The sequence below is a fragment of the Eulemur rufifrons genome, chromosome 15 (assembly GCF_041146395.1).
Source record: "Eulemur rufifrons isolate Redbay chromosome 15, OSU_ERuf_1, whole genome shotgun sequence".
In the NCBI taxonomy this organism is placed as follows: Eukaryota; Metazoa; Chordata; class Mammalia; order Primates; family Lemuridae; genus Eulemur; species Eulemur rufifrons.
Window position 1 is genome coordinate 69,370,021 of NC_090997.1, and position 26,660 is coordinate 69,396,680.

The following is a 26,660-nucleotide window of genomic DNA, read 5'->3' on the forward strand; positions in this document are numbered from 1 at the left end:
TGGCTCCTGTCTGTAATCCTAGCACTCTGGGAGGCCCAGGCGGAAGGATCCCTTGAGTTCAAAATCTATTAATAGACTAAAAGTTTATTAAAGACTTAATGGCATTTTCCCCCTAAATATTTCATTTGCATCTCTAAATATTTTATTGCATAACCACAATGCCATGAGAACACCTAAGAATACTAATAGTAATTCTTTAATATCATCTAATACTCAAGTCATATTCAGATTTGCCCAGTTATCCTAAATGTGTCTTTTTACTGTTGATTTGTACAAACAAGGATCCAAACAAGGTCCACAAGTTACAGTTAGTTGTACCCACATACCTTTTCCTTCAAGGAAACCAGGTTCGGTTCTCCGTGATGTAGCTCACACCCTAAATTGTACTGACTGCTTCTGAATGGTGTGTCTTTTACTTGGTGCACTGTCCCCTGTGTTTCTGTATGAATCTGAAGTTTGGCTTAAAGACTTTTTTAGATTCAGGCTAAGTGTTTTTTGGTAAAAGTACTCAAAGGTGCTATGTACTTCTAATTGTATCACAACAGGATGCATATAGTATTATTAATAGTATTGTTATTATGGTTCTATTTTTACTAATGCTAAGAACGATCAGTGACTTTAGGAAGTGACAGCTTGACCCCTTCATTATAAAATTACCTTTTCTTCTTATGACCTGCAAGTTATCTGTGGAATGATAGTCTCTTACACAGCAAAACTACGTGCCCATCAACATTTCACTCAGTGGTTTAAGCATCCAATAGCTGTTGCTTGTCCTGTCAGATTTTTCAGGTACATAAATTTTAAGCCCCTATCTTCATATGTATTTTGATTTATCATGTTTTTTGCATATAATTTAATCCCAACAATTCTGAGAACTATTGAGGGAACTGAGATTGGGAGAAATTGAATCATTTACCCCCAGGCACATTAACTTTGTGTCTCCAAAGTGGGACATATGACCAGGCCCTATAATTGTGAATACCTTAAGATGGTTTCCTGCCCTTCATCTTCACGGAAACCCATTATATGCTCATTTCTAGGGGAGAACAAGTTAGAGAAGTCTTAGAGGAACACAGTTTCAGGGGATCACTTATGCAACATAGTTTTAAATTAATAGTCTTTGGTTTCTCTGACATGTGATCACATTTACCATGGAAATATTAGGCTTTTTAAAATCCCAATTAGTAGCTAACCATTTGCTTTTATAACATTGTGACAAATTCAGCCATATGGAATAAAGAATTTGCAAAATCAGCACAATTTTCAGGACAGTGGAACATGATATAAGTTTTATAAGATTATTTTTTTCTCTCAACTCTTGTGTTTCATACCTTGTCAGTTGTATGATAAGATGCCATCTCTCTCTCCACTGGGATTTGCTATTTTCTGGTCATTCATAAACATTGATTGCTTATTACTTACATATGGTGCATACATTTATGCTTGCCCAAACCTCCTCATCCTATTTCTTTGTGTATTTTCCATAGTATGCTCAAGTAATTCCTAAATTGATACTCTTGTCCAGGTGTCAGAAATGTTACTTTGGCTTAAATATAGATCCTAGAACTTATTATTGCCTGTCCTGGACTTACGAATGAAATCTGGAGTGAAAATATTTATCAGAGTATTGAAAATATAGATGTATGATATTAAAACAAAACCATACAAAACTGATATCTCAAGGATTTTTCACTTTTAAAAAGATTCACTGCAAGATCCCTCTTAATAATAAGGGCTCTTTTAGTTCCTTGCTACTCAGAATGTATTTTACAGGAACCAGCAGAATAGTCATTCCCAAGAGCTTTTTGGAAATTGCAAAATTTCCAGGCCCTGCATTTTGACAAGATCCCCAGGTGATTGATTTTTACACTGAAGTTTGAGAAGCAGCACTATAATCCACTGAAACTTTCATGCACAGAGCATCTTTGAGGAGGCGCATCTGTGCTAAGCAAAGTGAACAACCTCTGTTGGAGGTAAAATAGTTGCCTTTAATTAGACTATTCCCTACACAGTCTACTAAAGAGTACTTAAATAATTAAAAAGAGAAGGTGATAGAATTTCTCATATCATAATTTTTCTAAGAAACCCTGAATTAAACATGACTATTTTCCTCATGTTAATTTTGAGACAAAAAGAGTATGACTGCAAATAACTAACTGTAATGTGGGTTTTAATATCAGTTGTGCTGCTCAGCAGTAATGTGACATTGGGCAATATCTTAAATCCCACTGCCTCAGTTTCCTTTCCTCTAAGGTGGGTGACTTAAGCAATGGTGGCCTTAGAACACAGTGATCAGTTCCATGGTTTTGGAGCCAGATAGGTTCAGGCGGGGCCAGATCCCAGCCCAGCCACGTGGGCCGAGTTACTCAGCATCACATGTTGAATAGAGATAATAGGAGGGACATGGTGCAGAGAGGGTATTGTGGGCTTCAACTGTGTTGTATAGGAAATGTACTGTCTTATCATCCAGGGGGTATACACTTTGATATTTGAGATATTACTCTTTATATATGTCTATCTATGTATATATGTGAAATATTTGATAATCAATTTTTAAATAAAACTATCTGGGAGGCCGAGGCGGGTCAATTGTTTGAGCTCAGGAGTTTGAGACCAGCCTGAGCAAGAGCGAGACCCCATCTCTACCAAAAATAGAAAGAAATTATATGGACAACTAAAAATATATATAGAAAAAATTAGCAGGGCATGGTGGCACATGCCTGTAGACCCAGCTACTTGGGAGGCTGAGGCAGGAGGATCTCTTGAGCCCGGGAGTTTGAGGTTGCTGTGAGCTAGGCTGACGCCACAGCACTCTAGCCTGGGCAACAGAGTGAGACTCTGTCTCAAAAAAAAAAAAAAAAAAAAAAAGATTTTTAAATAAAACTATCATTCTCATCTATCAAATATGATTGTCATACATATTAAATAAGATAATGTAAAGTCCTTAGAATACTGTATCTGTTACCTGTTACAATAAATTCTTGGTATATGCTAATTATTAGTAAGGGCCCTTTCACAGTCAATTTTATAATTATTTTCTTGTTCCAATAATTTTTTGACTCCTTAATTTTTTGAAAACTATATCTGTGAAAGTGAAAACGCATGTGTGTGCAAAGGAGAAATGTGTACAGATTTAATTTCTAAAACTTAGATTAACTTTGTACCTGGTAATAACAGATTTTCTGGACACCAGAGAGAAAAGTCAATATCAATATTTTACTTTATCTGAATATAGGCAGTATGCATATCAAACATGAAAACAAAGTTAGAAAAGATAGGCACATTCCAGAAACAGGAAAGATTTCTCGATTTGTCTTTAATTTAAGCAATGGCAGCTTGGACATTACATCAGCATCCTGGCATTATCAGTAAAGGTCAGCAGCCACTTTTCTCCAGCTTCCTTATCCTGAGCATCTATTCAACAGAGATAACACAGTTGTCTTAGTCTTGTTTTGCTGTACAAACAAGTTTTTTTCCCTGACGTTTTCTTCTGTGAAATTAAGAAACTTCTCTTAACCGGTGTGTCTGATTTGTTGTCAAGGCTCCCAAAACACATGTAACTTAACAGCAGTGGGAAGAGTCTTGCATTTGAATGCCAGAGTCACATAGTATGATTTCAGTGTCATTTTTAGAACTGTAAAGTCCAAAGTCCACCTCTCCCCACCAGATCTTTCATCCCAGAAGTCCCGTCATGAGATCTCCCTGTGTGTCCTACTTGTGGGCACCTAGCCCAGGAATTCACCACAGAACACTACTCCCAGGAGATGCCCAGTGAGGAAAGAGTTCTCTGGGAAATGCTGCAAACTGCACCCTCCATTAGCTTCACTGTGCACTGTAAGGGCTTTGAGATACCCTGTGGTGAAGAGAAAGGTGGGACTCCGCAAGCTTGTTTACCTTGCAGCTCTTTTGGGGGGATAAGGGCATAACCTCCTTGTTGTAAACCTCCCAGAGACTAGTAGTAGCACAGTGCCCACTTCGGGAGATGCTGACCTAGCAGTATGTGGACATCAGATAAGTACTGGGAAACGCATTCTAATTAGACTTTCTCAGCAATTTAAAGCATTTAACACACACAGCCTTATTCATCTTTACCACACCCAGTTATGGTGGGTAATTTTAAAGATGAGGAAAACTGATACACACAAAATGGGTGACTTCTTAAGATCAGATAGCCAACGAGTGATAGAATTTGGACAAAGTCAGCTAATTCAAAGCAATATTGTTAATACTTTAATATACTTTACAGTTTCATATTGATACTTAACAAAAATAATAGCAGTTAAAATATATTGAATTTGCACTATCTGGTTGTCTCCATGCTTGATACTTTAATGCTCGTGATAATCCTGTGAGTTGGGCACTGTCATTGTCTCTGTATTACAGATGATGAAATTGAAGCTTGGAGAGGTAAAAGGACTCACCCAAGGCCACACAGCCAGTCCTGGGCAGGGCTGTGCCGGAACCCAGGGTTGTAATCATTGTGCTCTGTCACCTCCCAAGCATGGGGGAATAATTTATAAAGTTAAAAAATGATAGGTGTGCCAGCTTTCCTCCCCCCCACACAACCCTTTCAATGAGCTTTAACTTTTCTGTAGAAATCACAAGACTAAAGAGCGAGCAAGAATTACAGATTTTTCACTGATTTTACTTATGACACATTAAAGAATACCATTGGCTAGGTTTTGAGATTTTTTTCCTTTGGGTACAAATTATGAAGCTTTTAAATGTCTTACATGGAAATTGATATCTTTGGACACTGAAGGAAGTAATCTCATGTAGGGAATCGGGACCTCTTGAAATGATTTGTTTCATTTTCATACATTCAAACTCATGTTATTTTATTCATTTTTTTTCTCTTTCCCATGTGATCTGCAGGAACAAACTGATTTATTTTAAGTGATACCGTTAGCTGATAGGAGTGTTGAAAAGTTTCCATGGAGAGACTTTTGACGCGTTCCTAGTGTTTCCTTTTATTTACTTTCAAATGTCTTTCGTCTACTAAAACAAAAGTAATATCCTCTTCATTAGATCACTAGTTATATCATTGGCATGTATTTTATATGTGGTAAGAAATAGGTTGAAAGAGACTATCAAACAATTTTATGGAACTTGGTCATGTGTTTCTGGTCTGTAGATGTTACTTTTTTCAGTATAGTATTACTATCCATTTTCCTTTCAAGAAAACTAAAGATTTTGAGTAATCATTCTGTTTTATCATCACAACTTCTGTTTTACCTTTTTTTATTCCGCATAGTCACCTAGGCCCTTTTGCCCATGTTTTTCCATTCCTTCTGGCAACACTGAAAGTAAAAAGCTAAGCACAACTGAAGCAGGGTAAAGTTTCTAAGCGTATAGCTGAAAATGGAATTAGTGGTACTTTGGGAAATCCATTCACCTTACCATCAGACAAAGAGCTCTGTAATAATTGCAAGCTCTCCTTTGTGGTTGAAAAGATTGTAGTCATCAAGCACTCACTTGATCTTAGACATGGGAAGAAATTTTCTCACACCCACACATGGGTGATTGTATATGTGCTGAGATCTGTCGTAACTTGAATATTAGAAGAGCAAGGATACAACCCTAATGAAATCATATTTCTAGAAATGGTTTCAGTCTTGTGATATTTTAGAGCACTCTCTCCCAAATTGCAGGTTGGCATCCATTAGTAAGTAATGAAATCAACTCAATCACCACAACTGTTTAATAGCATGCTTTAAATAAAAATACGAAATTGAATAGGATAGAGAACATCACAGTGCATTGCCTGTAATAAAAGAATTGTATCATTAAGCTTTGGTTTGTGATATATGCGTGTGTATGCATATGTACTTACTTGGTTTATGAGAAAAAATCTGCGTTCTAACTGTGGGTCATAATCAAAAAAGCTTGAGCCTTTTGTCTTACTGTAGGGACTAGTTAATAATCAATCTAAAAAGGATATTTGCATTAGTAATTTTACTCTACCCAAATCATTTTCCAACAAGTGCAACTCAGTTAAAAGTTTTCTTTTAAAGCCTAAATCCTGCTCTTTAGTATTGCAGAACTTGGTCTGTAGCAGGTATATCTTATTTTGCTTTTCTTAGTCAAACATGATTTCTTATCAAAGGGAAATAGACTTTTAAGGAAGTTATTGTTTTCCTTTCTTAGTGGATGGAATTAAAGTAGACTAAATAAAGGGTTGGCTTGTGTCGACAAGCATTTAAGATTTGTTCTAAGCTTCCTTAGAAAATAGCTTATATATCCATACCTCCAGAACAGCTGATGTTAAAGGCTAAAAGCTGGAGACATATCCATTAATTTTAGGCATTTGGAGAATAGATAGTGAGCCCATATCTCTGTTTTTGTATCCTTTACTTTTAGTATCAAGAATTATTTGTTAAGATGTCTCTCTCCTCATAGCTGTGAACTCCATCATCCTAAGTTCCTAGCTGCCAAATTTTTATTGACAATTTGAGCGTATTGGTTTACAGAGACTTCTTCCTATCTGTGTTATAAGGCTAATGCTGAAAGTAGCCTTTAACATGACAAAGAACATTAGGTGAATTTGGTATTTTTAGCTATATTACTTTTATGATTTATGTGTATCATATTATGGAAAATTTAGAAGATAAATGTACAGGTAAAATGAAAATTACTTGTAAACTCATACCATAGAAATAAACACTTTAAGTATTTTTTGATTACATATCCATGTATGCACAATATATTCTGTTTCAAAATGTTTTTTACATTAAATATTCTTCTAAGACATGCCTTTCTTAACATCACATTGCTTGGAGATATAATAGTTTGGCTATTATTTTCTAATTGAGATTGTTTCCAAACGTTCAGAATGTAAATCTGCACACCTAAATTCTATATACAGATCACTTTGGGAGTTCTAAAATATTTATAAGTACTTTCAGCTTTTTTCAAAATCTAAAGTTCATACATGAAGTTTTATTTTTGTAAATTGTTTGGAGGAGGTGGTTGATCAGCCTCACAAGCTAGCTGTGGCTCCAAGCCAACACTAGGATTTAGGCCCCTCATGGAGGGACCACCCCCGACATACTCTGTAGAGGAGAGGAGCTTTCAGTCTAAGGAGAGGAGGAAATGATACATAGTTTAGTCATCATGTGCTTTGGCAATTAAATTACAGTTGAAAGGAAGGAAAAGATAAACATAGTGTAGTAGCTGCTTTTGAAGAGTAGACAAATTCCCTGTGGTGAAACTTCCTCCTTCCCTCCCTGGTCCAGGATGTGGCCTCCCTCCCACCGCTCCCCCCCGCTTTGGTATTACATAGGTGGCGGTTTAATCTAGCTGTCCCTGTGCACCCCCGCATCACTGCAGTTCTCCGCCCACAAGTCCTCCTCCCAACACTACATGGAGTTTAATGTAAAACCTTAAAGATTGACCTTTATTTCTTTAAATTTTTTAAAAAAATTTTGAAATTATGAACCCTTTTCTAGCTACAGCAACCATCAACACTTCCCCGCATTTTTTCATTTATCCTACTTCTCCCCCTTTTTGCCAAATATTTTAAGGCAAATTCTAGACCTCATGTCATTTCAGCCCACGTATGTGAGTAGACATCCTTAAAAATGGCATTTTCTTACACAACTTCAATACCATTATCACACCTAATAAAATTAATAATAATTCTCTGATATTATTTAATACTCCAATTATCTTTTTAAAAGGTTTTATTGGCCGGGCGCGGTGGCTCATCCTGTAATCCTAGCACTCTGGGAGGCCAAGGCGGGAGGATCGCTCGAGGTCAGGAGTTTGAGACCAGCCTGAGCAAGAGCGAGACGCCGTCTCTACTAAAAATAGAAAGAAATGATCTGGACAACTAAAATATATATATAGAAAAAAAAAATTAGCCGGGCATGGTGGCGCATGCCTGTAGTCCCAGCTACTCGGGAGGCTGAGGCAGTAGAATTGCTTGAGCCCAGGAGTTTGAGGTTGCTGTGAGCTTGACACCATGGCACCCTAGTCTGGGCAGCAGAGCGAGACTCTGTCTCAAAAAAAAAAAAAAAATTAAAATTAAAAATTAAAAGGTTTTATAAAGGTTGGTTTTTCAAATCAGGATCCAAACAAGGCTCGCTTAGTTGCTGTGGCACTTAAGTTTCCTTTAATTTAAAACACTTTTGTGTGTGTGCTTCTTCATACAATTTATTGCTGAAGAAACTGGGTCAATTGCATCTAGAATGTCTACAGCCTGGACTCAGCTAATGGCTTCCTCTTATTGTCAGTGAAATTGTGCCTCTATCCCCTGCATTTCCCATAGACTGGAAGTCAGCCCTAAAGACTTGAATTCAAGATCAATTATACTGATTCACATGTTTTGCTTTTTGGCAAGAGTATTTCACAGGTGTGGTGTGTAGAGCACATTTTGTCCCATCAGGAGACATACACTATCTGGCTCTCTCACTTGTAGTGACGCTCAGATCCATCAGTGAGTTTAGATGGTAACAAGCCTGATCCTTCATACTGAAGTTCTTCATTAACCTCCTGCCCAGTGTTTTACCATCTATTCATGACCATGCCAGAGTCAGTTACATCTTATTAGGGAGCTGTTCTTTTTAACAGAAGAATGTTTTAAAAGTATTTAAAGGGAGGGTCAGATGGGGCAGGAGTTGGGTGGTTTTCAAGATTAAACACAAATACACGTGTCATAAATTCAAATAGAGATGAGACAAAAATATTTTCAAAGCCCTACAGCTGTAGCTAGAACATCTGGGAATTATAGTCTGGGGGAATCCACCAACCTTAAGGAAAGTCAATATGTATTTTGTTGTCTCATCTGTAAACAGGGGCATATATTATGAGCCCTCTAAGACATAGCATCCCATGCTTCTTAAACAAATGTGAGAAATTTGGATAATGGGCTTGGTACAGAGAGGTTTTAGAGTAAAATTGGCCTCATTTATTGGTCATTCCTTATCAATCTTTGAAATGCAAATTTGTATAAATGCTTTATTAAATTAAAAATGTTTGAATAAAAAAATAGGATAACAAAATCCAAATAGTAAAGAAAAGTATAAAATATAAAGTCTTAATAAAAATCCCCTCACTTCCATTCCCAGCCAGCCAAACTTAACTGGACTGACAGATCTTTTTTTAAAAATTTTTTATTTTAACTTTTCATTTTGGGATAACTGTAGATTACATGCAATTGTAAGAACCAATACAGAGAGACATCACTGCCTTTTGCCTACTTTCCTCCAAGGATAAGACCTTGCAAAACTATATATAGTATGATATCACAACCAGAATATTGACATCGATACACAACATACAGAACATGCATTGATAGATTTTAAAATAACTTTTGTCTTCTTCCTTGCCAGTGATTCTTTATTAGAGAGTTAGGCTACCTGAGTGTCAGGATGAGGTCATGGGAATAGTGCTTCTCTATTGTTTTTCATTTGCATGCACATCTGCCTTATTCAATACATGATATTGCACGCAGTTTCTCTCCCTAGCAGTTTTCCATTTTCCCCTTTGGCATATGTCTACCTAGTCTTTTGAAGTCATCAAAACTGTGGAAAATAATAGGGCAAAAATTCCTGATGTAGTTAATACCCACGAAATAAACTTATTCTATGTGCTTGCCACTGAAAACTCCATAAATAGTTTACTTCCATGGGCAAGAGTGAAATTACAATTTCTGATGACAGTTTGCTTTTTAATAAATTAGGACTCAGCAGTTCCTTTGCGGTTCAGGTTCTTTGGCAGAACAAAGACTAATGGGGTTTTGTTCTGATAGTTAATAGAAAAGGGAAATTTTCCCAATTAGGCACAGATCCCCGGGCAAAATAATGATGGGAATGTTGAAGACTTGAACCTGCGCACGTTCTGCCAGCATCACTGGGTGAAATAAGCTTCCTCTTGGGCTTTGGAGTAAAGTGGTTGGAAAAAAGTTTAATTACAGGATTGAATAAAAGTGACACCCTGGGATTTTCCCTTGTGGTGACATGTCACTTTAATTTTAATTTTTTTTTTTTGAGACAGAGTCTTGCTCTGTCACCCAGATAGAGTGCAATGGCTCTATGCACTATCATCATAGCTGACTGCAACCTCAGACTCCTGGGCTCAAACGCTCCTCCTGCCTCAGCCTCCTGAGTAGCTGGGACTACAGGCGTGTGCCACCACCAGTACAGCTCTTGCTCTGGCTGGTCTCGAACTCCTGACCTCAAGCAATCCTCCTGTCTTGGCCTCCCAGAGTGCTAAGATCACAATAGCATAGCCTGACATGTCACTTTTTAAAAAATAAAATTTAAAATACAATAATCACATGTAGGTTGATTTACATAATTGCTCCTCATTTTATATTTAGCTGTGTTTTCTGGAAAAAGGTTTTTTCTTTCTCTTCTTTATTAAGGAGAATTTTATAGTACTAAGAAAAGAGGCATTTAAATGTTTGACCAGGCAATTTCTTGGTGTCTTAGAGAGGATTCTTTATATTTGATCACCTTTTTCAAATACTTCTTTCATTATCTCCCTGCTCAAAAAATTCTGTGGGGCCTTATTACCTACCATATAAATTATCCAGCTGCTTCTACCTAGGTCTCCAGTTGCATAGCAGTTTTGGCGATCCAGAGACATTTCTCCCTGGCGTTCCTTCCCATTGCTTGATGAAGGCCAACTCTACTGTCCCCACCAGCCCCGTGGCAGGAGCTGCCAGGAGTCTTGTGGGAGTTTCTGGATAATGGGCAGATCCTTACCCTGGGCCTTGGCTGCTAAGATGGGGTCGATTCTGGAGTTCTACCATTTTGGTTTTTTTTTTTTTTTTTTTTTGGACCTCTGTTACCATTTGGGCTGGATGCTTCAGGGCAGGAAGGACGTGGAATAAAGGAACACTCCACGTGAATCCAACACTAGCTGGGGAAGAGCCTGGGAAGGAAGAGGACTGCTTTGAGCTCTTCAGATTCCCCTTGTTCCCAAGTTGAGACTTCTCCATGCGAGGATGTGGGGTGGAGAGGCCTTCTTTTACTACCTCAGAGACTTCCTGTGTCAACAGATTCCTGCTTCTGCCCCTCCAGCTGAGGACAGAAATTCCTGCTTTGTTTATGCGAAGCCAGACCTACCAAGCACAGGCATTCTGCATCCTACTACTGCCTGTGCCCGCTCTCCTCGTAGCCCATCCGGTTGTCCTTGCCATTTAGGTGTTTGTGTGATGAACTTGGTCACTCGAATCAACTACAGCAACTTATAAGTTAATTGATGAACTTTTTATTCATAAAAGTCTCAGATCATCAATTTCTTGTTTTTGGTGAAGTGCTCATAATTCTCTGAAACAGATTTTCTCTTGCCTTTCTCCTCAGGATTTTGTTTAGATTCCTGATATAACAACACACAGCACCTAGAATTATAGTTATTTGAAAGTGTGACTCTCTTGCCCTTTCACTCTGAGTTCTGTGAGGCAGCCTCGTTGCTTTTATGTGTCTCCAACTGTTAATACCATGCCTGGTTGTGGAAAGCACTCAATATAGTAGATCCTTGACATTTTCTGATGGTATATCCTGAGTTGATCAGGAACCTTTGAATTTGTGACTGTCAGTAACTAAGACATGAATGTCAAGTGACTATTAGGCTCAGTCCCCAGGTAAAGGGCTTGTACCAAAACAAAGTCCTCAGCATAAGTCTGAGTCTAGCAGGAACACTTTCTATATATTATCTCATTTAATCAGCACAACAACCTTCTAAAGTGAGTAATATTATTTTCTCCGTGTGAATTATTAATATGGCATTGACTTTTGGGGCAGTTTGGCAAATCAGTGCAGAGCTTACTGTGCAAGTTTGGATGGGTGGATAGACAGATGATTAGAAAAAGTAATATGATTAAATGATGTGTTTCCTAAGGGCTTTCCACTCTAATATATGAAACATTTTGATCAACATTGTTCAGAAGATTAAACTGGGAAAGAGATGAAATAACTTGAAACAATAGATACTGTTTAATAATTCAATCATTTTTTAGCTTTTCCTTCTCTCCAAAAAGAGAATAAAATACAGAATTTGGGGATTGTGCTAGACTCTCCATCCTCAGTGAAAATTAATTGTAAGTACTTCTTTCATCCTTTTTTCTTTATCAGGTGATGGCTACGGGCACCTGGTGACCTATCAGTATAGTGGCACAGTGATTTCCAAGAACTATCCAGGGACTTATCCCAATCACACTGTTCATGAAAAGACTAGTTAAAACGAAAATCAAAATCTCATCACCCCCTCCCCTTTATGCAGTGGAGAAGTTAAAGGCCTCAGGCACCTGTGAAGAACTAGCCCCACAAACCATTTATTAAAGAGATTCCTTGCTGACCTCCCATAAACAAGGACATGCAAACTGTAATTATGTCTGACACCTAAAACTAAAGCCTGTTCAATTTCACACTAAGAATGAATTACAAGTTCATCTTTATAGGTAACAACTGGAGACGCAGAATCAAACATTCTTCCACCTACCTAGGGACATCTGCATAATTGATGCTTCTTTCACTCCCTTTTGCCCTCCTACCATGCCCCTTATTGTATGTAAAATGTAGATTTCCTGGGCCTCAGGAGAAGGTAACCACTTTGTCTCATCACCACCTCCCCCTCTGCCTTTTTCCTTCTCTCTGTATGTCCTCAAAATGCTAAACATTCCAACTTCCCCTTTGGAAAAGACAGCCACAGCTTGTCTGCCACTCGTGTTTTTCCCCAGGCATGTCCTCAACTTTGGCTTAATAAACCTCCATTGACTGAGATTTTTGCCTCAGTCACTTGCTCCAACAATGATTACGGTACCAAAGGGGAAGAAACCGATTGTGAGGTTGGGAGATTTGAATATTGAATCCCAGACCTGTGCTGCTATCTTCACTTCACCAGCCCTTTAGGTCAGCACCATAAGAAAAGAGATCAAGGTTTCTGTGAACATCAATAATCTTGGTATGAGAAGGGCAAGTGCTGTGTTAATTGACACTACAGCCTGGGAAGATTTGTAGAGGGAAACTTCGTGTAAACCCTTGGGGTAACTTGGATAGATTTGCCCATTATTACATTATATAGCAATTTTGTCTAAAACACTAGGAGTAGGTAATATTTTTGATAGGGGATGTTCTTAAGCTATTTAATGATGAGCAGAATTACTCTCTTTTGTGGCTACTGTAAAGATTTCCTTTGACCAAAAACACTAACCAGACCTACATTTTAGCTTGGTTAAAATAGTTCCCTGGTCAGTTTGAACCTCCCTGAGAATGGCAGAAGGAGGAGGAGGCAGAAGTGCTTTGTTTTCCTTTGGCTGGAGCTCAGAGAGTGGGCATTCCTGTGTGGCTGCTGCCCAGCTCCCTGGGAGGGAGGAAAAGTGGGTGGCACCTTTGCAAGCTGGTGTGGCCACAGTATGTGGCATGACTGTGGAGAGAGGGCCCTAGTGCCCATGCAGGGTCCCAAGAATACACAGCTATGTTGCCCCGGGCCAGCAGTGAAGGGGAATGCATGTTCTGGATAACTCCTGTAATCCCCATGTACGGTGCTTTCTAGTGATTATATGTGTGGCTGAAACAGGAATAGTTTTGGTTATCCAGCTTGATAATTTTCATTAATCAAGTAATCGTTAAAACCCACTGCCAAATAATTTTAAGAGTCAAAACTATGAGAATTTTGAATATGAAGTTAATGTTTTGAAAAAGAATAATGTTTTCTGGCATTAGTATCTGTAAGCTCTGCCAAGAGTGGACATACTTGGAATGTGATTACATTAACCATTGTGAATTTGCTGAAGTTGTACACTTTTCATCATTATGCAGTTAATTTTTAATGATTCACCCTTATGTCAATTTTGTTTTAAATGTTTGGTTTATATACTTTGGGCATTTTTAGAATCTACGTTCTTGGTAACAAAATGCACTATAAACAAATGTGAACACCCACACCAACTTTCACAGTAAGCAGGCAAAATATGCACTTGATCTCAGTGCTGTTAAAAGGCCTAATAAAGACAAGATGGGATTATTATTCTTCTGTTTGTCATGTATTATAATTATGGCTGCTCTCCTAAATTCAAGCATCAATTAGAAGAATGTATTTATATATGTATGGCTGAGTTAAGATACTGACTTCTTTTCAAAATATCCTTGAAACCCTTAGAAAATAAAAGTTGACAAAGTTAAGTATAACAACTTTACATTACAAAATATGTTAAGTTTTTTAAGGAAAGAAAGAAGTGTTTAAAGGTATTTTTAAACATGAATTTCACTTTTAAAGTTGTATGATTTTTTGGATAAATTATATATATATACTGACTTTTGAGATCATGTGTGCTAAACCTGGCAAAAAAAATCTTTAGGAAGTATCATACTTTGCTTAGTACATACAGTTTTCACTATAACTAAGGGAATTCTGGGTTTTTATTTACGGGACCAAAGTAACTGAGACTCTATTCAAAAGAAATGCTAATGTCCCTTTCCTAGTGTAGAATCTAGCATGAGGTCATGAAGCACTTAGTTGTCATGACTCCTCAGTCTTTCCTTATCTTTTGAGACTACTGAACAGTTATTTTGTAGAATGTCTGTCAATTTGGGTTGGTTTGATGTTCTCTGGTGATTAAATTCAGATTATGCATTTTTGGCAAACAACACTCACTTTTTGAAGTAATCTTTAAAAGGCTTGCTTATAACAATTTCCAACATTAGAAATTGTGAGGTCATATATACCCCCAGGAATCAGAACTAAATCTGCATTAAATTTCTTTGCTTTTCGCTCTTTTGTTAGGTGGACTCTTTTGCATTCAAAACTGCATTGATGTTAAGTTATTTCAAACTGAAGTATCTTCCCTGAACGGTTCTTTGTTGTTCAAAAAGGTCAATGGAATATGAGACCTTGAAAGGGCTCAAATATAAGGTGTCACCTTCTTTTTAGAAGATAATTTTGGAGAAATTTGAGCACATGAGATAATAGGAAATTGATTAAGGTAGCCCAAGCTGTCTAGTATTGAACACAATTACTACTACACTTGGAATTTGAAGATTCAAAGAAGTGTATTAAGTAAGATCGCTTTAAATTTAAAATTCTTATATAAGACATTTAAGATTAATGCTTTGGTCCTGATTCTGAGTCCCCCCTTTTATATTTATGATGTGAAATAATGGGATGTTATAGAAAACAATAAAAAGCTTAAACTTTGAGGAAAAGGAGGTGCTGATTCAGGCATTGTGTCACACCAATATACCCAAATTTAAAATATGAAATATCTAACATTGTTTTATTTATGACACTGAAGAGGGGAGGCTGGAATTCATACTGAAGATCAGTTCTCTTAACTTTAAAACTCTTTAGTGACCGTGTAACCTTCATTTGTGCCTTCTAGTTAAATTCCATTTCCAGTCTTGTTGACCACAAAGGACCAAGAGATTTTTTAAATTCACTCAGAAGTTTGTTTCAACCACTACCACTTGTGGAGAACCCAGAGGAACTGTCATTTCTGTTTCCCCAATCTTGCAAGAAGATTTGATTCTGGTTTTCCCCTGAAAGTTGACCTTCCTTCAGTGATTGGAGTTTGGGGTTATTCCTGGAGAAGTCATGGCAGGAAGCAGATAGTGGCTCCTCAAGATCTCAAAGGTCATCTTTCAGAAAAGAAATGGAAACTTCTCTAGGCCTCCTCACCGGGGTACCCTGAGAATAAAATGGGGTTCTGAGAAATCACTCACTTGTCCAAAATTTAAGGTTTAAAAAATACTTCTTAGTCAAAATGCTCAGAGGAGGCATGGTGGCCAGTGGTAGAAAGAAACCGGTTTACTGCAGGATCCTAATTGTAGTCGGTTAAATTGGTTGTGTTCTGCTAAATGATTTGCACTGTAGGAAAACCAGGAAGTTCAAGAATTGTTCTCCTCTACTTCCTGTACCTCCACCTTCACCCCCAGTATTTTTTTTTTTTGACCATTGTCGGTGACTTACAAGGACAATGATGTGAAGTCAACTGTTAATGTTTATGTTACAGTAGGAACAAAAGAAATAGGAAAAGTGGGAAATAATACTAAGTGCTTTGACTCATAATCACAGCAGATTTCTGTGATCATTTTTTAGAATGATACATATCTGACATATAGCAATAAAATCTAATCATTATGTCTTGCCTGTTGAGTATTTTTAACCCCAAAGAGGGAAAGGCACAAGATAAACAGTCTCTATTGTACGTATAAATGGTTTACGTCTCTCAGTTATATTATAGAGTAGAATACAAATATTCTTTGACTTTTAAAGATAAAAGCCTTCAAAAAAATTTCCAGCTTGTAGAGAGTTGTTTTGGGCCACAAACATCCTAGAAGTGCATTTTCCTCTGTGACTGGGGCTACTTTGGTGGAAATTATTCAGAAGAACTAGTTTTTGTTTGGTTGTGTTGTTTTGCCTTTTATGCCAAGATAGAATTCAGAAAGAATCTTAAGTGTGTAAAAGGTTATATCAGCCAGAAATGTTTTGCTCTAGGTATTTCATTAACATAACCATAAGCCTCGAGGAGAGAAAGCTATTGGCCTGCCTCCTCCTCTTTCCCCCAGATACTTCCAGGAGACACACTGTGATTCACTTTCAGTAATTGTCATCTTTTGTTGGGAGAGAAGTAATGGCTTAGGTGGGTAGCGAGCTCTGGTGTTGAGGCACTGCTTGACCTGGGTCCCGTAGCCCCAGGGAAAGCCGCACCTTTGTCTAGGAATCCGTCTGGTTCATCTATCATCTGTCACTGACTTTTGTCTGGGAACCAGAGACCAAACTCTCCAGGGATACCACTTACATTGTTACGTGACTTAGGTTTTAATGGCACAGTCCAGGAATATCCCTTTTTTATGCTAATTTCCCTCCTTTTCAAAGAAAATGGCCCTGAAAATTCTGTAATTTTGCACAATGACCCTACTGCAATTAGCAAGCAAGGACAAAACCTGCCATTTGACTGCACTGAAAAAACAAATGGAAAAAGGACACAAATGTAATGGCGTTTGCAGCTTCAGCATTTCTGAAGATTGTTTTATCAGCATGCCTCTGAGCACAGATCTGCGCCACTCCCGCACCGCTTTCCTGGCAGCCAACCGTGTGCCCTGTGGCTGGCTCTGCCTGTGGCACTCCCAGGGAGGGTCACTTGGATCAATCAGGCATGTTCTTATCTGTGCTGAGAAAGTAAAGGTGTGTTTTAGAAGATGCTCCATAAGGTTAATGAGGATTTTTAGGAGGTTTCTTCTTGTTATTCCTTTTGATTCATGGCAAACCTCTCAGGAGTGAGGTTTTTATTTGATCTCTTGGTGTTTTTTTTTACAACTGACAACATGGTTATGGAGGGGAAGGTTTCTTTGTTTTTTTTTTAATGGCACACATACCATTTTTTAAAGCATCCTTTTGACAGAATAATAACAGTGTCAGCAGTTTCAAGATCAAAACCATATACCCATTTGAAAGGACTTGGAACAGTTTTTAACCAAACTATCATTGCCTTGAAATGCCCAGAGTCTTGGGCAAGAACAGTCCGTGGAAAAATGGATAAGCGCTATAAATTACGTGGTGTGGTTAAAGTCCTGTGGATGAATGTTGGGCACAGCTTACCGATCTTCAGAGGACCTGGACATATGTTCTCTTCAAGGATGCAGAAAGAGTGGAGTTTCCCTCTGATTCTAAATCCTTTAAAGTGAGAAGAAACTCAGCATTTTAAACCTTTAAGACAGATTGTGCTTTGTTGAAATCCGAGTTAATTTAGTAGATTAGAAAAGAAAATCTACAGTGGGGACATGGAGGTATCACTTAGAGGAGATGTGACTTTGAGGTCTAGTAAAAAGAAAAGTAGCAACAATCTCAAGGCACTGTAGTTCAAATGAGTCAAATTCAAGGCCATTAAAAAACTGATAATTAAACACTTGATTTGATATGAGAATGGAAGTAAATTAGCTGAATATTTCTAGATGAAATGTGGTGCTTTTATTTTTTGCTTTCATTTTATGCCTACATCTGAAAGGTTTTACTGCCTTTTTTCCTAGGTTGCAGCAGATCCCTGAGTTTGGAACCTGACAGGCAAATCAGAGCTTCTTCCTCTTGGCAGTGGGTCAATGAGAGTGGAGAACAAATTCACTGGTCTCCTGGCCAAGCCCGACTTCAGGACCAAGGCCCGTCATGGGCTTCTGGAGACAGCAGCAACAACCACAAACAACGGGAGTGGCTGGAGATAGATTTGGGGGAGAAAAAGAAAATAACAGGTACAGAAAATAACACAAGTGCAGGCGCACTTTCATGATTGCAAAATGACTTGCAGTTAGAATTATGCTTTCTGTTTACATAGGTGCCCCTCTCTCTACCCTCCAGGTACTTGAAATCTTTTTAAAATGTAACAAATCTTCACATTGTCTCTGTGAAAAGAACCTGTGTGCAGATTGTAAATATGGGTGTATAGATTAGAGATGATACCTCAGTAGTGAACCCTTATTGTTATGGTGTATTGTCATATGAAATCACTCATCTGTGAACAGGTTTCTCAATGCAACTAATAAGAGTTGGCCTGTAAAACGATTTGAGATTTCAAATGGGAGTGGGGGTGGGGAGAAATGTGAAATTATAATAGATGTTATATATAAAATATTTTTAAACCTAACCTATAAATAATATTTTCTTACAAGGAATTAAGACTGCAGGATCCACACAGTCAAATTTCAACTTTTATGTTAAGAGTTTTGTGATAAACTTCAAAAACAACAACTCTAAGTGGAGGACCTATAAAGGAATTGTGAATAATGAAGAAAAGGTAAGAGAAACTCTGGAGGGAAGGGAACTGAGTAGGATATCAGACCTCTCTATATTTTCATCAGTGTGTGTACATTAAATATATCATTAAGAAAAGACAATAATGGTGCTTCCTTGAGCAGACAAGTGTAAGAACTGTATCAGTAAAAACCTTATGAGAGCTTTGTGATTTTCTTCTTTTCTCACTCAGGAATGAGATGCTTGTCATTTTCTTGGAAAGGGAAAGTTGGTTACTTGCAATGGTTGTTTAGGTATAAGTGTGGTGGATGTTTGGATTGGAAATTTGTTTTGAGATGCTGTTAGTGGCAGTGGGAATCCGGAAGAGTACGGCAAAAGTGAGAGCTGAAGACTTGTGCTTTTGAGGTTGCTTGTCAGTAGCACCAGATTAATGTAGAAATATCAAGGCCAAGTAATGCAAAAGGGCAATTTTATTAATAGCTTCCTCATCCAAAATGAAATTTAAAGCAGAAGACAGATTAGCAGCACCATCTTAGTTAGATAACTTGACCTTTGTTTACAAAGCCTTGTATCTTCAATATCCAGAGTGTCTGCAAAAATGCAACAGATAGAATCGTTGCTTTGGTTCATATAACCAGGTGTCAGTGGGATGATAAAGACCTAAAAACTAACTAATGGAACCTTCAGGTGAAAGTAACTTCTTTCACAGGTGTTTCAGGGGAACTCCAACTTTCGGGACCCAGTGCAGAACAATTTCATCCCTCCCATTGTGGCCAGATATGTGCGGGTTGTCCCCAAGACATGGCACCAGAGGATAGCCTTGAAAGTGGAGCTTATTGGTTGCCAAATTACACAAGGTAGGGCCCAGGGCGAGTCAGTGAGTTATTCAAGTCTGGTCATCTCCTTTTGGGTATCGCTGTTACTAATGTGGTTTTTCCGACATCCCTTCTCTCTCAGGTAATGATTCATTGGTGTGGCACAAAACAAGTCCAAACACTGGTGTTTCAACTGAGAAAGAAGATGAGACAATCACAAAGCCCATCCCCTCAGAAGAAACTCGCAGAGGTAGAGCAGTTATTGTTTTGTGGTTTCATAAGAAGCACGACTAACATCTCACCTGATATCACAGTAACTTTCAACAAAATTTATTTTTCTCTGTCAAACACTGGAGGCAGATGGTCCAGAGGTATTTTGCACGTATGTAAAATGACATATGTCCACAGCTATTCATTGCAATATTGTAAGTAGAAAAAGTTTAAAAACAAACTCATATGCCCTTCAAACACTAGGTAAATATTTTATGGAAAAATAAAATATTAGCACATTCACGTAATGACTACTCTGCAGCCATAAAAAAAAAGTGTTGGTAATATAGAAAGCTTTCTGAGATATATCAACAGCTAAAAAAAAAATAAGCAAGGTATAGAACAGTCTATGTAGCACTCTACCATGTGTAAAAAGGGGAAATAAAGAATGAATATTCATTCCAGTATCTCTAGAAGAATGTGAAGAAACATAATTTAGCTTCCTATGGAGGAGGAACAGAGGTAGGAGGGAGATATTCCATTACATACCTTTTTTTTTTTTTTTTTTGAGATGGAGTCTCGCTCTGTTGTCCCATCTAGAGTGCCGTGGCGTCAGCCTAGCTCACAGCAACCTCAAACTTCTGGGCTCAAGCAATCCTCCTGCCTCAGCTCCCAAGTAGCTGGGACTATAGGCATGTGCCACCACGCCTGGCTAATTTTTTCTATTTTTAGTTGTCTGGCTAATTTCTTTTTACTTTTAGTAGAGACAGAGTCTTACTCTTGCTGAGGCTGGCCTCAAACTCCAGACCTCAAGCAATCCTCCTGCCCTGGCCTCCCAGAGTGCTAGGGTTACAGGCATGAGCCACCATACCTGGCCCATTCCATACCTTTTTATACTTTTTTAATTTTGAACATATGAGTGTATAATCTATTTAAGTAGTGAACATTAAAAGTGCATTTATTTTTTTCAGAATATAAAATACCTTACATATTAATTTTATAAAATTTGGAAAGATTGGAAAATATAAATAAGGAAAAGAATCAGCCATAAACCAGCATCCATAGAGGATCACCACATCCCACTGTATCTAGTCAACTGTATTATATTTTTAACTTTAAGACAGAAACGGCAGCATATCATATATTCTGTTCGGTGGCATATATTTTTCATTTAACATTGTATTATGAGCATTTCCAATGTTATTAAATAGTTAAACAGAATTATTAATATCTTGGTAGTATTATTTCATATGGCTATATCCTTATTTAGTTGACCATTCCCCTTCTGTTGGATGTTTAAGTTGTTAGATTTTTCCCAAATTTTTAATATTATAAATAAGCACTGCTGTTATTTACATAAGTTTTGTTCCCATCTAAGTTCCTTTTCCTCCTCTTGATGAACTATATTTTTCTACTTCTGGTCATCCCTTTATTTTCTCCCGGGGCATCACAGAAAAGAAGGGTAAAGCACAAGTATTTCTCCTTTAGTTTGCATAGTTTTTACCAACTTAGAGCCTGACTTGGGCTGATAAAGTGACCTTCTTTTTTAGAGCAGAAAGAGTTGGAGAACACGGTTTGGTGTTTGATGCAACACAGGGGAAATGCTGTTTGAGGTCATGAGGCTGCATTTCCTATCAGTCCACAGCTCCAGAGCTCTGGTGACGAGAATCTCGGGCTTCCCAGGCTGCTGTTAGGGTACAGGTCCGAACCTGCCCACTGTCTGGGGAAGCTGGTTGCTTGAGCCAAAGTAGTAGCTCCACGCTGTATTAAATCATCTACCTATCTAAATAGTTTCTGTCTGGGTAGGCCAACTTTAAACGTTCCTCTTTGATTCTGATTTTTGGAATCTAATATGGGCCAAGCAACAAGCTCATGATAAATGTTAATAATCCCTGAGAAACATTGGAAACTGCCATTGGGGGAGGGGGAGTTAAATTTTATTTCTCCAAACTTTAGCCAGGATTTTGAGTCCTTCCTTTTGCTTTCTAGTATCAGTAAATGCCTAGCATGTATTTATTTCTCCATACATTAAATAGCTAAGGACTTTTCAAATCAATATTCAGTTTTAGATCATGATATCTGGTTGCTGGTCATTTATGTTGTAACATGGTGGCTTTCCCCCTTCTTTAGGAATAAAAGTTACAACTGTGGTGGTTCCGTTGGTGGTGTTTGTTGTCCTGCTGGTTGCTGGAATGGGGATCTATGCAGTCATTAGAAAGTATGTGACTTTACATTTTAAATTTGCAAACAATCAAAAAACCAAAAAGTCTACTCTTCAGATACTAATGTGTAGAACAGCAGTATGACCTCTTTCAAGAGAAAATGTTAGCAGATATTTCTATGTATTTATTTATCTATATTTAGAGACAGGGTCTTGCTCTGTCCCCCAGGCTTGGAGTGCAGTGGCCAGATTACAGCTCATTGCAACCTCAGATTCCTGAACTCAGGTGATCCTCCCACCTCAGTCTCCCAAATACCTGGGACTACAGGCGTATGTTGCTACACCCAGCTAATGTTTTAAAATTTTTGTAGAGACAAGGTCTTGCTATATTGCCCAGGCTGGTCTCAAACTCCTGGTCCTAAGTGATCCTCCTGCCTCAGCCTCCAAAAGTGCTGGGATTACAGGTGTGAGCCACTGCATCCAGCCATTAATGGATATTTCAAAAACAAGTTAGGTAGAAGTAAAAATGATCAAGTATTACTTTATAAGACATTCTTATCATTTAGAAACCTTTGATAAAGACTTAACTGGTGAGCGTTGTTGAAGAAGTATCCGGGAACCTATATATTCCTTTTGAGGTATCTATGTTTCTCCTACCCATAAAGTGGAAGGAGTATTAGAACAGGGTGGGGGGGGGGCCTGTGTTTTGGTCTCACCTGTGTCATCAAGCAACCCAGTCATTCATCTCCCCAAGCTTCAGTCTTCCCACGTATAAAATAAAGTTTACTGGGATGGGTGCTGAGTCTCTTCCAGAATCCAAAACTCCATGTTTATTGTAACAAATATTAGGTGTTAGATCTAAACAAAAATTGGAAAGCATTTTTAAGTTTTCTTTTCTTATATTTTAAACAACTTTGGAACTTATACATGTGTATATTAGTGCAAATAGAATGAAGAATAATTTCTGACAAAAGTGAGAGAAGGTGTAAAATCTCCAGTTTTTTAAGCTTCAGGTAGGTATTCATAAGTTAAAGCATATCTTAGTGTAATGCATTTGTGTTAAATGCTTTTAAAGACACCCACAATTTTGGACTGGAGCATATAGTAAAAAGATGAAGTGAGAGCATAGCATGCAGTCACGAGGAATTGCTTTAGGATTTTACTGACTGCATGAGCTGGTGAGAAAATAAAACAATAAAGCACTGATTTCGTTTTTTTTTTGTTTTTTTTTTTTTGAGACAGAGGCTCACTCTGTTGCTGGGTCTAGAGTGAGTCCCGTGGCGTCAACCTAGCTCACAGCAACCTCAAACTACTGGGCTCCGGTGATCCTCCTGACTCAGCCTCCTGAGTAGCTGGGACTACAGGCATGTGCCGCCATGCCCAGCTAATTTTTCTATATATATTTTTAGCTGTCCATATAATTTCTTTCTATTTTTAGTAGAGACGGGGTCTTGCTCTTGCTCAGGCTGATCTCGAACTCCTGAGCTCAAACAATCCTTCCGCCTCGGCCTCCCAGAGTGCTAGGATTACAGTGGTAAGCCACTGCACCCGGCCTGATTTCTAATATATAAAATAAAGTTAGTGTATATTCTTCTGGTGAAAATATTGGGACCTCTATTATAAGTGAGATAAATTTATATATAATTCTACATATTCATATGATTTTCCAAGCACATAGCAGTTGTCTCATTTAATCCTTACATCAGCCCTATGAGATAAGTACTTTATGATCCTCATGTTATACAGGGAGAAAGAGGCAGATAAATTGGCTTATAAATACTGAGTAGGACTTTTTGTCTCTATAGGAAGAAGAAGGAAGGAAATCTGTATGGATCAGCTGAGGCGCAGAAAACAGGTTGGTTGAAAGCTCTCCCTACAGTTTTCTCCTATCTTCAAGGATGGGACAGGATCTGCTGATTGAAAGCATAAGGAGCCTGGTAGCCCACACTTACATGGTTTAAAAAAACATAAGTTCTGTAGCCTCTAAGTTAGCAAATCTATGTGGAAGGAATTTTTATTATACCCTGTCTCATTATTTTAATTCTGAATTTTCATGGCCACTTTACTTCTGTTCAGCATCACCCCATCCCCATTATTTGTCAACATTCCTTTTTTTTTTTTTTTTTTGGCTACTGGAATTTCGGCCACTATACTGTCATGAAAGAGAAGTTACAAAAGCCCCACTGGGGGACCGAATGTGGTCCAGTGCTCTCAGCATCTGTGGGCCTCCACTGTATTTTCCACTCTCGGAAAGTGAGGAAAGGAACAGGCAGGCTCCTGTGTAGCTTTCAGAGAGTCCTTAGGACACAGGATGCTCAAGCAACAAGTTAGCCGTGGTTCAGAGAGAGGGTGGAGGGGCACGGCTTCTGGCAAGTCTCAGAGACCACTTGGGACTCTGTTGTCTCCTCTGTGTCATGGGTGCTGTGTAGATGCAGATCGTGGGAAACCGTGCCCAATGGTCTCACCTAGGGAGAATCTGGCCTGTGGTGGGGACACAATACACTCTGAAGGCACAGTGGAGAGCATAGTTGGAATAGAGTTTGCTGCTGTCACCATGACCTCAGCATACCATTCTCAGCGCACACACCTGAAGAGCTGTGGCCGCACATTTAGCACTGTCAGCCGCCAAGAGACGGCCTGACCTCTGACTCATCGAGGAACATGTCATGGAGGACTTGCGTTACATTTCTGATATATTAGTTTGTTTTATGTTAACTTTATTCTAGACTGCTGGAAGCAGATTAAATATCCCTTTGCCAGACATCAGTCAGCTGAGTTTACCATCAGCTATGATAATGAGAAGGAGATGGCACAAAAGTTAGATCTCATCACAAGTGATATGGTTGGTAAGTGTCACACCTGTGGGACTGTGCTAGTAGGTAGGACGTGCTGCTCATGGGTGGGGAGAGACAGGAGGGAAATAACAAAATCCTTTTGTTTAGTGTCCAATAAATCAGAAATGTTTTTAGTTTTTTCTTCATGTTGCACAGAGTTACAAACTGACACTGAGGTATTACTCAAAAGCCCCATTCAGCTGAGTCTCTTACACCTGCAGGGGATTTGATGACATCCATAGTGATGGCCCTGAAGTGCTACTAGTATCTGGAAACCCTTCATCTATTTTTGTTACCAATGTTTTGATTAAGGCACTGGGAGAGAAAGACCAGAAATATGAATTCAATACAGCTCCTGTCCTTGGAGAACAGGAGATAGGAAATGAAGGAACTCTTCTAGGATTAGGATGGCCTCAGTGTCCCCGACAAGCCATCCATCATCCAGAGTCGAGCTTCTCAAACTGACTGTGGGGAAAGATCTGCTTTCTTTCTGCTTTTTGCTTCTTTTTTAAAAATTTCTAATTCATCATGGACAAATACTTTTGTAAAATACAATATAAATTACTAGTAATGACATTTTTAAAAAGACATACAGAATACAGAGCTCTAATTTCTTTATTATTAGATTCAATGGACATAAAATTACTCTCTCAAGTTGCTGTAAGTTTCTAAACACTGAGTCTCAATCTTCTGTACTTATGTCTTTGTGGAGCTATCACAGACAGTTCTAGATAAGTAGATGTCTGGGCCCATGCTCTGACTGGCATCGCGCTGGGTCCTCCCTGCTTCCATGCAGTCTGAGGACCAGCAGTATCCCATCGCCCGGGAGCTTGTTAGAATGCCGGCTCCTAGGCCATGCCCGAGGTCTCCTGGACCAGAAGTTCCCCAAGTGATACATGCATATCAGGGACTCAGGGGTGCCAGCATAAAGGTTGCTTAGCCACTTCATGGACAAGGAGAACATCTCTGCAACCAAAATCCATCTTGTTCCTTGGGAGTGAAGTGAAGGGAGGACCTCTTTTCTGTTCTCTTCTTCCTTTCATTTCATTCACCTTCAGCTCCGGATATAGCCTCTCCTTCCTCCCTGGAAGGTCCTTCTCAAACTCCTTAAATGTGTGATGCCCCAGGTCCTGTCTTGCCCCCGCTCACCTGCTGTCCCTCCCCTAAGCAGTCTCACCCACTGCGGAGCTTCTGGCAGCGCCATGTGTGTCTGCACCGCTTCCCAGGCCTGGACTTCCCTCCCAGTCTGTGGTCAATAATTTCTAGCAGCCTGCTGGTTGCCTCTACCTAAAAGTGTCCCTAGTTCCTCAGTGTCCAAAATCAAATCCATTGTTCCTAACCCTCACCACAAAAGTTCTGCTCTGTCCTTTTCCAAGTGGCCTCCCAACTGTATCCCAGTCTCCTCCAGGCTTGCCCTCTGGGAGGGGTCCTTGGCTCCCTTCTTTCCTCACACCCCACATTTCATAGGTAACAAATTCTGCTGATTCCAATCCCCAAAGTGTGGCCTTATCACTCTCCTAGTTGGTGACCTCTATGTGCATTTCTCTTTGCTTTTTACTTCTGGGTGTTTTTTGTTTTGTTTTGTTTTGTTCTGAGCCAAGGCCTCAATCTGTTTCTGGGGCTAGAGTGCAGTGGTGTCATCATAGCTGACTGCAACCTCCAACTCCTGGACTCAAACAATCCTCCTGCCTTACCCTTCTGAGTAGCTGGGACTACTGGCGTGCACCACCATGCCTGGCTACTTTTTAAAAAATTTTTTGTAGAGACAGGGTCTCGCTATTGCCCACGCTAGGCTTGAACTCCTGGGCCTCAAGCAATCCTCCTGCCTCGGTCTCCCAAAGTGCTAGCATAACAGGTGCGAGTCACCACGCTCAGCTACTTCTCCCTTTTTGATCTTTCCTTCTTCATTCTGCAGTTTTCTACAGAATTAAACCAACCTTCCTAGCAAGACAG

The 26,660-nt window shown here is 38.9% G+C and overlaps 1 protein-coding gene across 1 annotated transcript in view; it reads left to right on the plus strand.

Moving 5' to 3' along the window:
* The window catches only part of DCBLD1 (discoidin, CUB and LCCL domain containing 1), a 36,695-nt gene that overhangs the window by 7,854 nt on the left and 2,181 nt on the right, over positions 1-26,660 (plus strand). Inside the window, exons 2-11 of the mRNA XM_069489087.1 lie at positions 12,081-12,180; positions 12,758-12,848; positions 15,817-15,877; positions 17,973-18,188; positions 18,606-18,730; positions 19,397-19,544; positions 19,645-19,752; positions 21,843-21,930; positions 23,679-23,728; positions 24,600-24,719. Of these exons, the coding sequence (XP_069345188.1) occupies positions 12,081-12,180; positions 12,758-12,848; positions 15,817-15,877; positions 17,973-18,188; positions 18,606-18,730; positions 19,397-19,544; positions 19,645-19,752; positions 21,843-21,930; positions 23,679-23,728; positions 24,600-24,719 (1,107 nt within the window). The remainder of the gene's footprint in view (positions 1-12,080; positions 12,181-12,757; positions 12,849-15,816; positions 15,878-17,972; positions 18,189-18,605; positions 18,731-19,396; positions 19,545-19,644; positions 19,753-21,842; positions 21,931-23,678; positions 23,729-24,599; positions 24,720-26,660) is intronic.